General features: G+C 33.7%; 1 protein-coding gene across 1 annotated transcript; it reads right to left on the bottom strand.

Moving 5' to 3' along the window:
* Positions 1-530: 530 nt before the first annotated feature.
* Positions 531-12,245, bottom strand: LOC124898560 (acanthoscurrin-2-like). Its single transcript, XM_047412204.1, has 4 exons — positions 12,193-12,245; positions 4,086-4,312; positions 1,784-1,864; positions 531-571 (listed from the first exon to the last, which is right to left on the bottom strand). The coding sequence occupies exons 1-4, from the start codon at positions 12,243-12,245 to the stop codon at positions 531-533; spliced, it is 402 nt and encodes a 133-aa protein (XP_047268160.1).
* Between the last annotated feature and the right edge of the window lie 388 nt (positions 12,246-12,633).

Below are 12,633 nucleotides of genomic sequence, written 5' to 3' on the forward strand. Positions count from 1 at the left end.
CCAATAGATTACCTATCAGTTGCAACAAATAGACTATATGTTACAATATATAGTATATCGATTGCGACAGATAGACTAAGAAATATTTGCCTAATGCAACAGATGACCAACCCATTACAACAGTTAATCAATTTGTCATAATAGATATATCATATATTACAACAGATAGACAATCTGTTGCATTATAAAAATTTCAACTTTTGTCAAACATAAAAAAATTTCACTACATGTAAAGTGAAGTGTCTTGAACTAAAAAATTGTTATAGTATTTGTCTTTGTACATCTTCTTTATACACAGGCTCCATGCATCTAGTTAGTACCCCATAAGCCAGACCTCTTGCATCTTTTTCACAACAGTATCACACAGACCGGCCATTTCTGTGTCGGTCAGTAAATATTCGATGTATTCAAGCGCGTACGATCCACTCGCAGCACCAGTTTTATTTTTTTAAAGGTCCATGTCCTTGTTTTGACCTTCAAAATACCATGCTTTCTTCTTCAATACTTACGCTGGCAAATGATCCATCAGTTTACTCTGCCTCAACAAGCTGGGGAGTAACTCCAACAGTGGCTGCATGTGGGTAAATAATCACAGTCGCCGAAGACAGGTAATTTGCAATCATAAACCTTAATCTTTTCCTCCTTGGGAAGTATCTCAACAGTGAGAAAATGTATGACTTCCACGTTTATGACTCCAAGAATTCTCATTTCCTGGTCCATCTCTTATCGTATGGATATGACCTCTTCCTTCTAACATAGTTAATCATATCTTCATCCCATTGAACCTAGAAACTAACGAACCAAATCTCGGGCCACCGAAAGTTGATGCTAGATTACTGAGCTCATGTTACCTATTCATGAATTAGTTGTAGAATTTAAGGTCCATTATCCTATCGACAACATCATAAGCATCCGGGTACGCTAATTGCCTGCCCCTCATGAGGAAGAAAAATTCATCAACATACTGTCATATAAGAAGATAATTTTTAAATAGGTTAGTAACTGTAAAGAAGAAAAACATAGTGGAAAGATGCAATAGATGGTCCATCTGTTACAGAGGGTTCTCTAAATCTATTCACAGATTACCCAGCTAACTCAACTTATTCAACAGATGTTTAATCTACTACAACAGAACCACCACCGGTTGCACCAGAACACCCAGTAGTTCCAACAGATTACACATCTGTTGTGTAGCTTATTCTTTATAGAGTAGATTAGAAGGGTAGGTTAGGAAAGTTGAACTTACCTTGTCCACGTACCACTCACACATATTTGTCATACTCTTGAAGTCTTGGGCGTCAAACATATGCATTGTGTATTCTCGTGCACATTTCTTATTCTTGGCATACATGGTCCTTCGCAGTTCCTTTCTCTCTTCATCACCAAGTGTCACGTATATGTCCACCTTCTTCAGTGGCCCCTAAACTTCTTCAACAATATTTGGAGAGGGAGGATTTGTAATTTTTTGTTTTCAGACTGGAGAGTATTTGGCTAATTTTTCTTTTCTTCCTCCTAACCACCATTGTAGGAGTGTATGGCTCCCTCACCTTCTTAGACGGTATGACACACCTCTTGGATTTTAATTCCTTGATAGATTCAACGATAACCTCTAGTTTTTCAAGGAGTTTATCATGTCTGTCCTTGCATACTTTGCATTTCAAATAAGAACATAAAGGTGAAGAGGAGTGAGAGGGACCGGTGTAAGGGTGAGAGGGACCTATGTAAGGGATGATTTCAAATGTATTTATTTTTTCTTGAGCATCAACATGGTCATCATCATGACTTGAAGTAGCATCAGCATCAGGATGGCTGCCACCAATTTCAACAACTCCACCACCAACACCTCCAGAAGATGCACCCAGATCTGTTGCAATAGGTTGGTCATGAAAAGCTTCAACATTAGGCTGACCTTACCTAACTACTCTTCTTATGGTTATTTCTCCAACCAATTCCTTATTTATTAACTCCACCGTTGGGTCTACTATTGAATCAATAAGACCTAGAGTAATAAAAGAAGTCATCCCCAACTCTTGCTCAGTAGGCATGATCCAAGGATGCACAACCTATAAAAAAGATAAATACATTTAAATTATATAATAATAATTTGCAGTCAGTTGGGTTAAATGTTAACACAGTCAACTTATGCAACAAATGATATATCTATCGTAATAGATTAATAATATGTTGCATTAGATTACCCATCTATTGCATAATATGCAATAGATAGGTAATCTGCTGAGTCAGGTTCAGATAACCAAAGCAACAGATGGTTAATCTATTACAAAATATGGATCGTCTATTATAACATATTACCCATCTGTTGCACTAGTTGCAATAGACAGGCAATTTGTTACAACAGACGACCCATCTGTCATAATAGATGGCACATTTATTTCAATATCTTTCTTTGAGTCAAATTATTTTACTTAAAATGAAGACGTACTGCATCATCCAGTGGGTTAAAGAGAGCAACCTCTTTAATTCTCGTGCTTCTCTTTGTAGCTAACCACCTAAGGATCCTTGGATGGGAAACCTCATCTGGTTAATCCTTGACCTACTTTTAGAGGGGAGGAATGGCTTAAAATGCCCAAGCCTAAAATATATAAGTAGGAAGCAAGAAAAAACATCATAATAATTATTCAATATAAAATAATGCATGTGTAAACAAATAGTGATTAAATTTACCATAAAAGCCGTATAATGTGATCATCTTTGGAGATAGCTTTGTCAATAAATATTTGACAGTCAAGTTGTAGCTGTCATATACCTAGGGATAATCGTTGAATTTCTCAAAATCCTCAGTACGCACTAACAAATCATATTCTATGACTTTATTGACGTCTCTTGCCAATATAACGAAATTGGCAAACCAAACTAAGCATAATTGCTCCCTATACTGCTTTGGTATGGTTTTATCCTCTCCGCTTTGTATCTACGTACAGCAATGTCCAACAACCCATCTATTTTTTTCTTGTGTTTGTAGGTTTTGGTGGATGGTTGCTTGGACAATGCCTTTCCTCTATTTGATGGTGGTAGTTTGGCTGTCCTGCTTCCCTTGGACCTCTCGCAGGGTGTTTCCTTGATGAGAGATTCTTCTGGACGATCGCATCTCAAGCCTGTCACTATGACAAACTCTGTCAAGCTAAAACAAACTGGCATGCCACAGTAGTTGATCCAGATTTCATTCATTTTCTTGCCCCCTCCATCGAATCTTTATCGATGCCCTACGCACTTGATCCTACGCTTGAGAAAACTATATACTATGCTCATTTAGAAATAGGCATGTGGTCCTCAGGAAACTCAAGAAAGCATTCAAAGCAGCTCTTCTTAAAAAGTTCATCTATGTTTTCATTCTTCATAATATTCCTTAAGTAAAGGTTTCCCCAACTGACATTTAAGTACAAGATCACCAGTTAGTTCTGCACGCTCATCTATCGGCATTGCAACTTGAAACCTGTCAATACTAATAGTTTTAACAGCCTAAAGTTGGGATTTCAATCTTAATTTAGGCCCCATTGGTGATGCATTGTCATCATGTTGATCATCATCCTCTTTATCACTTTCTACTTCTTTCTCTTCTTGTTTATCATCATATTTATTAGCATCCTCTTTCTCACTTTCTACTTCTTCCTCTTCTTATTTATCTTTTTCTTCCTTCTTACTTTTATTTTCCTCACTAGCCTCTATATACCCTTCTCCACTACCCTTTTCATAACTTTCCTCAGCTTCATTTTTTGCTAAGTGAGATTGTTCAGAAAGTTCATTTAAATCCATTTTCACTCTAGCCTTTTTTGTTGGGTTGTCAGAAGTTGATCCACTTTCAGTTTCTTTTCTTTTGGGAGATATCTTTTAACTACAAACAACAGAAAAATAAAAAATACATTACATTTGATGTCTGTATAATTTTTTAAAAAAAGGTAAGACAAATTTCAATAAATTATTATACGCCATATTACAAATAAATATTTCAACGGATAACCCATCAGTTGGAACAGATGGGGAATCTGTTTGAGGACCTATTTAATATCTCCCAACAGATGTTCCACCTATTGCAATAGATGGACCACCAAGACCACCACCAATACCACCACCAATGTCGCTAAGACCACCACCAAGACCACTAAGACCACCAACACCACCACCAACGCCACCACTAATTCCACCAATACCAACACCAACACCAACACCACCAATGCCATAAATAACCGCACCAAGGCCTCTAAGACCGCTAACACCACAACCAATGCCACTAATACCAACATCAAGACCACCGAAACCACCACCAATAATAATACCAACACCACCAATAACACTACAAATACCATCCAACAATACCACAACAGTCAACAAAATATTGCGATAAAAACTAGGGTTTTCTTGGGTTCTTCATACATTTTTAGCATCAAAACTCAAAATTCTTAGCCCATTCTCAAAGATAATATAACTAAAAGTCTTTTTTCATCATTAACTAAAAATCCCTAATTTTTATAATAAATGACAAATATAGAACTCTTCTCGAACTCGGTTACCTGTGAAGACAGAGAAAAGGATGGATACAAGCAAGAATGAAGTCAAAAATAACAACTATGTGGTCAAAAATGGGAAGAAAATCGATCTGCTTTGAAGGGTTGAGAAATATGTTGAGTAGTTATAGTTAGTATTGTTGAGAGAGAAATAAAAGAGAGAGGACTAGAGATTTGAAATGTTGAAATGTTATTCCCGCAAATGGATGATTTGTATGGGTTGATTTTTATTTTGTGAAAAGGGTGACAAGTTTTGAAATTATTAATTTGGTCCTAATTGATCTTAATTATTTTTTAAAATTTTAAAAGATATGAATCATTTCAACTCAGAGTGATCGATCGATGACTCGGGTCGGGAGGAACATAATACCAGCATCATGTAATCCAAAGACCCAATTAAAGTTATAGTTGACCTTATGTACTCATCCCTAATTCTAGCTAAATCAATTTAGGTATTATATTAACATTAAGTTAATATGAATCATTTTAATTCAAAGTAATTGATCGACAACTCGGGTTGGGAGAAACGCAATACCAACATCATGCAATTGCAATTTAGGTATTAGCTTAATAATAATTTAATATGAATCATTTCAACTCAGAGTGATCGATCGACGACTCGGATCGGGAGGAATGCAATACCAACAATATACAATTACAAAGACTTAATTGAAGTTGTAGTTGACCCTATGTACTCATCCCTAGTTCTACATTAATTAATTTAGGTATTATCTTAATAATAAGTTAATATGAATTATTTCAACTCAGAGTGATCAATCGACGACTCAGGTCGGAATGAACGCAATACCAACATTAAGCAATTACAAAGACTCAATTGAAGTTGTAGTTGACCCTATGTACTCATCCCTAATTCTATCTAAATAAATTTAGGTATTAGCTTAACATTAAGTTAATATGAATTGTTTCAACTCCGAGTGATCAATCGACAACTCGAGTCCAAAAAAACTTAATAACATCATGCAATTGCAAAGACTTAATTTGACTTAATTTAAGTTATAGTTGACCCTATGTACTCATCCCTAGTTCTAGATAAATTAATTTAGATATTAGCTTAACATTAATTTAATATGAATCATTTTAACTCAGAGTGATCAATAGACGACTCGGGTCGGGAAGACGCAATCATCATGCAATTGCAAAGATTCAATTGAAGTTATAGTTGACCCTATATACTCATCCCTAGTTTTAGCTAAATTAATTTAATTATTATCTTAACATTAATTTAATATGAATAATTTCAACTCAGAGTGATCGATCGATGACTCGGGTTGGGAGAAATGTAATACCAACAACATATAATTGCAAAGACTCAATTAAAGTTGTAGTTGACACTAGGTACTCATCCCTAATTCTAGATAAATCAATTGCAAAGAAATATTTTGCAACAGATGACTGAGTTGTTGGAAATTTTCAAATAGATATTGAGATCTATTACAACAGATTACCTATCTGATTTAATTATCAAATAGATATTTGCCTCTGTTGCGACAGATGACTAAGCTGTTAGAAATTTTCAAATAGCTATCGATATCTATTTCAACAAATGACATATCTGTTTAAATTAAATTTTCTAATTCTAAAGCAATCTTCTATCCGAAAGAAAGTTAAAATACTACTAAGGCAGTAAAAAATATTTCTTGAATAATTCAAAAATCTCCTCCTTGAGTAGTCTTATCTTGTCTTTTCAATGTCACCCGCATTTTTCGTGCCCCTCAAGTAATTAATGAATATTAATAAATATTAATGAATATTTAAACCCATCACTAGAATTATCTCTCCTTGAGCCCTAAATTTATTCATCTCTTTTCTTTTTTCTCTCCTCTTTAGAGTTATCACTAGCGTCTTCTTTTTTTCTCTCTTTTCTCTCCTTTTTCTTATAAGGATCCTTTCGGATCTCAACCGATCTATATTTTTCTCAACTAAAATTGATCTTTTGATCCCCTTGCTTTTGACATTTTAGGTATGGTTCACTATTGCTCTTTCATTCTCATCTTCTTCTTTGCAAATTATTTAAATTAGTTATTTACATCTATTTTTTATTTAATTTCCTTTTACCCATATCATATTTATTTAAAAATTTGAAGGAAAGGTTACTTTTAAGTTTTGATTGAACGGACCATTGTTTTATTAAAATATACAAAAAAAAAGTCATTTGTTGGAATAAGTTTAAAAGCTTTGTTGGCAATATCATTTTTTTATATGTATTTATTTGTTTCTTTTTTTGTTGATGCTGTTATTGATGTTGTTGGTGGGGTTGGTATTGTTGGAACTTGTGGTGTGGTGTTGTTGATGGTATTGGAACAAATAATGTTTCTTTATTGTTGATGTTGTTGTTGATATTGTTTCTTTGTTGTTGATGTTACAACAGACGAGCAACTGTTGGAACAAATCAAGCCACTAGCAAGGTTGGGTTGATGTATTCCAACAGTTTATACATCTATTGTAACAGACTCCACATCTATTACAACAGGCTCCACATCTGTTACAACAGATTTACAATCTGTTGAATAGATGGGAAACTGTTGCAATAGATGTGGAGCCTGTTGCAACAGATTGGTAGTATGTTGCAACAGATGGATAATGTTCTTTCTATTCTTCTCTTGTTTGACATCAATTATTTTTCTCTTATTTGTAGATATAAGGAAATGAAAGTTGATCAACTTTTTCCCGACCAACACAAGAGGCTACTGCATTAAAGATGGGTTTGGAGGAGTAAACTGCTTGCAGATGGAACTACTTCATATGTGGGAGGTATGTATTACTGATAATATTATCGTGAAAACACACATAGAGTACACTGATTTTGTGAATGCTATTTTTTACTGATTAGGCATTGATTATTCAAACAAGATATTTGTAATTTTACAGTTAAGTTTTATAAGTCTGAACTGATAAGGCTAAGGGACCATGAATAAGGTTTTGATACCCTGTTAAGATTTAATTATGGTTGTTGCTCATGTCTATGTGTCAAGCTTTGTGAAGTGATTAAGTTTTGGTGGCATTGTAAAATAATTTGATAGAAATTGGACTAACTTTTAGGGTGCACTGAACCCCGGAAAGGACTTTGGAGCCTCCCACTACTTCAAACAAGAATGAAAATCAATATAGTTATTGCCCTAGCCCAAATTTATATGGTTGGGTTGATCAGGGTGATGATTATATGCCAAAAGGTACGATATTAGAATACCTGCACGAGAAAAAGAGAGTTGATGAAGATTATATCATCTGAGAACTAATTGAAAAGGAAACATAGGATAAGAGGGAATTTGTAGCGAATCTAGCCGATGAAATTGACTTAGAACACGAGAAAATCAAGTGCAAATGTGAAAGTGTATCCAAAAATAAAAATCCGACTGTCATCTCTCTCAAAGAAGAATAGTATAGCTAGGCACTATTATAGGGAGCTGCGACTAAATAACGTGGTCGGGATGATCACCTACATAAAAAATAACAAAACACCAAAAAAGCAACTTTACAGGCACTGAGGGTTGAAATAATGTACAGTAAGTCAAGAAAACTTTTCCCAAGAACAACTACAGTTAAAATATGGAATCTAAGCGAAGGCGGCAGTTTCTGAATTTTAAATTGTATCTCATGCCTTATTGTTTGTGGTTCTGATTAGGTCCACTGCTATTGAACTGATCGGAACTACAAACAAAAATGAAAGGCAGATTGAGTATCATTATTTCCTTTGCCATATGGATATAATTGATTGTGTTTTCTTGCCTTAGCATGCTTTCAAAATATCTTGGAGAAGATTAGAGGCTTCTTGTAGTAGATGAATCCCGATAATTTTCAAGCTTGCCTCCAACTTGTTGATTCGGTATTCAAGTTTGTTGTTGTCGTCTTTGAGGTTAGTATAGAGTTCTTGGCCTTTTGTGAGCTTATCAATGAGGAACACTTCCTTCAAAGTTGTGGCTTTGTAAAAGGCCTTCAGAAGCCTTCCAGAACACTTTCTTCAAAAGGCTTAAATGATACATGGAGGGTCGCTATATTTGTTTTAGGTCAACGTGTTGATGCACACTCAAGAAGTGGTCACAACAGTTGAACAATTCACTTTCTCAAGAGTTGTTCAATGCAGCTTGTTTAACGTAACCTTCAAAGGATTTGAGAGGTTAATAAGCCAGAAATTACGTAATTTTGATTTAAACTGATTTCACTAATCCTATAGTCAAATAATTTGTTTCCTAGCATTTAAGCTATAGGATTAATGGAATCAGTTTAGATCAAACGTTACGTAATTCCAGGATCATTAACCTATCAAATCCTTTAAAGGTTGGTTGAACAAGCTACATTGAACAATGCTCAAGAAAGTAAGTTGTTCAACTATTGGGACCACTGCTTGAGTATGCATCAACACGTTGACCTAAAACAAACATAGCGACCCTCCATATATCATTAAGCCTTCTGAAGAAAGTGTTCTAGAAGCCTTTTGAAGGCCTTTTATAATGCCACAACTTCGAAGAAAGTGTTCCTCATCGACAAGCTCACAAAATACCAAGAACTCTATACTAACCTTAAAGACCACAATGAGAAACTTGAATATTAAATCAGCAAGATGGAGGCAACTTTTAAAATTATCGAGATTCACATACTACAACAAGCCTCTGATCTTCTCTAAGATATGTTGAAAGCATGCTAAGGCAAAAAAACACAATCAATTATATCCATATTGCTAAAGAAGTAATAATACTCAATCTGCCTTTAAATCTTGTTTATGGTTCCAATCATGTCAATAGTAGTGGACTTAATTGGAACCACAAACAACAAGGCATGGGATGCAATTTGAAATTCAAAAATTACAGCCTCCGCTTGATTTCTTATTTTTACTGCAGCTGTTCTTAGCATAAATTTTCTTGACTTACAGTACAACATTACAACCATCAGTGTTCACAAAGCTACTTTCTTGGTGTTTTGTTATTTTTAATGTAGGTGATCATCTTGATCATGCTACCTAGTCACAGCTCCCTAACAAAGTATCCATCTACGCTATTTTTCTTTGAGAGAGACAACAGACGAATTTTCATTACTGGATACACTTTCATATTTGCACTTGATTCAGATTTCTTATGTTTTAAATCAGTTTCATCGGCCAGATTCGCTAGAAGTTCCTTGTTACCCTATGTTTCTATTTTAATTAGCTCTCAGATGATATAGTCTTTTATCAACTCCCCTTTCCCTCACAGGTATTCTCCTACGGCTTCTTCTGGTGTATAATTATCTTCTCAGACAACCCTTCCATATAAATTTGGGCCAGAAAAATTTCTATTGTTTTTTCGTTCTTGTTTGATGTAATGCGAGGCTTCGAAGGCCTTTTCATAGTCCAATGCACACTTAAAGTTTAGTCCAATCGATATTGGATCTCTGCAATGACACCAAATATTGATCCCTTATCAAACTTGACACGCACAAACATGAGCAAAAACCATCATTAATTCATAACAGTGTATTATCACCATCTTCATGGGCCCCTCGGCCTTATCAATTCGAACCTATCAAACTTAACTGTACAATGTAGGGTCTTGTTTGAATGATCAATACCTAGTCGGTTAAGAACTGCATTCACAAAAAATTATTGTACTTTATGTGTGTCGTCCTGATGACATTATCAGTAATACAGTACTCCCACACATAAAAGTGGATCCATCCATCTGTATGCACCTTATTCTTCCTAGCCCATCTATGGCTTAATTTGAATAAACAGATGACTAACTTTTTGCAACAGATGACACATCTGTTAAAATTATCAAACGATTATAGACATCTATTACGACAGATGATCAATCTAACACAATAGATTGTCAATATGTTGTAAATTATCAAACAGATAGAATATATTTTGCAACAGATTACCCATCTGTTAGATTTATTTTAAAGCAATTTTCTTTTCTTTTCGAAATACAATAAAGATAAAATATTATATTGAGATCTATTTTTTTAATTTACATATTCGAAAATTCACCAGTTTTATTTAATTAAGGGGTGTAATTATTAAAAAAAAGGTGAACAGTCGTGACTTTTTGACTAATCCATTCGAATTTAATCCTTTATAAATAGGTCACTCCTTATTTGTTCATTCTACTCCACTTCTAGATATAACTGATCTAGATTTGTATAAGGTGACTCATCTCGAGTCCTTGCAGAAACTTGAAAGGTAGATTTATGAACTCTGGAGGGAGTTGGACGACTTCAGAGCAAGGCTGAGGAGGGCCTTGCTGCTGTCGGATGACGATTGTCCGGTTGACAATAATAATAATAATAATAATAATAATAATTAGGTTATGTTTTTTTTTTGCGTATGTATTTTCTTTTTTTATATCAGATCTACCCCAAGGGTATGTTTTTTTATTGTATATATTTGTATATAATGAAATCTACTTTTGATCGACTTTAGATTTTTAATTCTTATATAATATTTAATTTTCATTCTGTTTATTTCTTATTCTCAACATGTCGACGGTTGGAGGTAGGAATTGAGTATTTGTGGCAACGGATAAACCATATGTTGCAACAGATAGTTAATCTGTTGCAACAGATGGATCATATGTTGCAATAGGCGGTTATTAATAAAAAGGGGTTATTATTATTGAGAGGGTGAAAAGTCATGACTTTTCAATTATTTAATATGAAAAATAGTTCGTAAATAAATAATAAGGAAATAAATGATAAACACAATTTATAACCGTCAAAGAATGGTTATTTAATTTTAATAACTGATCGTGACTTTTCACCATTTTTATTTTTAAATTATTCATTTATTATGTAATAAAAAAGGTCACAACATTGGATTAATTAAGGTGTATGATGATTGTTAAAAAAATGTGAACAATCGTGACTTTTTATCTAACACATTCAAAACAACTGATGCATCAAATTTTCCATCTGTTGTGACTGATGAATCAGCTGTTAGAAGAAATCAAAAAAGCTCCTAAAACAGATGGTCGATTTACTGCAATAGATGGTATATATGTTACCACAGGTAGGTTATCTAATGCAACAGATATACAATCTGTTGCCATAACTCAATAAAAATGGATATTATTTTATTAAAGAAACGGTTATTGTAAAGGTGAGAAGTCTTTGATTTTTTAATTGAGAAAAAATGTTATTTAAATTTAAGAATTAATTAATAATAATAAGCTGAAAAGTCATGACTTGTCACAATAATAAAAAACCTCACCAGCTTGAATTAAGTCATTTCTTTTTACAGAAAACAATAAGGCAATAAATGATAAACACAATTTATAACCGTAAAAAAAATGGTTATTTAATTTGAATAATTGATGTTAATATTAAATAGGCGACAAGTAGTGACTTTTTGCCATTTTTATTTTTGAATCTATTTTTTTAATTTATATAATAAAAAAGTCACTAAATATGGATTAATGATATGATGATTATTAAAAAAAATAGATTATATGTTGCAACAGATAGATTATCTGATGCAACAGGTTGTCGATTTATTGCAATAGATGGTATATCTATTATCACAGATGGGTTATCTGATGCAACATATATAGAATCTATTGTCATAACTTAATAAAAATGGTTATTGAAAAGAATTAATTAATAATAATAAGCCGAAAAGTCATGACTAATCACAATAATCAAAAAGTCGGTCAGCAACTTGATTTAATTAAGTCGTAACTTTTCACAGTAATCAAATATGTAATTAATAGATGGAGGGGAACAGTCGCGCATTTTTGCCTAATTCATTCAAATTCAATCCTCTATAAATAGGTCCCTCCTTACTCGTTCATTCCACTACACTTTCTTTATTTCTTGCATCTTGTCTTTCATATTACATCTTTAACCACTTTCTCTTTCCTGACTCAGGTAAGTTTTTTTCTTATTTTTTGTGTAAATATACCCAATTGATAGTATACGTTGTATTACATTTGAATTCTTTTCTTTATTTTTATTTTTATGTTTTTTTGTCAATTCATGTGTGTTCTAGATATGGTTGATCCAGTGTGGGACATTAATTTTCTGCAAGACGCCGAGCAGGAACTTCGGAGGCAGGTTCATGACCTGCAGTAGGAGTTAGGCGTCGTGAGAGCAAGGATGCTTCAGGAGATCCATAGATTGA

Source organism: Capsicum annuum, chromosome 5 (assembly GCF_002878395.1).
Source record: "Capsicum annuum cultivar UCD-10X-F1 chromosome 5, UCD10Xv1.1, whole genome shotgun sequence".
NCBI lineage: Eukaryota > Viridiplantae > Streptophyta > Magnoliopsida > Solanales > Solanaceae > Capsicum > Capsicum annuum.

What these genes read in the sequence shown, in the direction of transcription:
- LOC124898560 (XM_047412204.1), bottom strand. Translation starts at nt 12,245, where the DNA reads ATGCGCGACTGTTCCCCTCCATCTATTAATTACATATTTGATTACTGT. An exon ending in ATATTTGATTACTGTGAAAA is followed by an intron (nt 4,313 to 12,192) that starts GTTACGACTTAA and finishes TGGTATTTGTAG; the next exon opens with TGTTATTGGTGGTGTTGGTA. An exon ending in TGATGCTGATGCTACTTCAA is followed by an intron (nt 572 to 1,783) that starts GTCATGATGATG and finishes ACCCACATGCAG; the next exon opens with CCACTGTTGGAGTTACTCCC.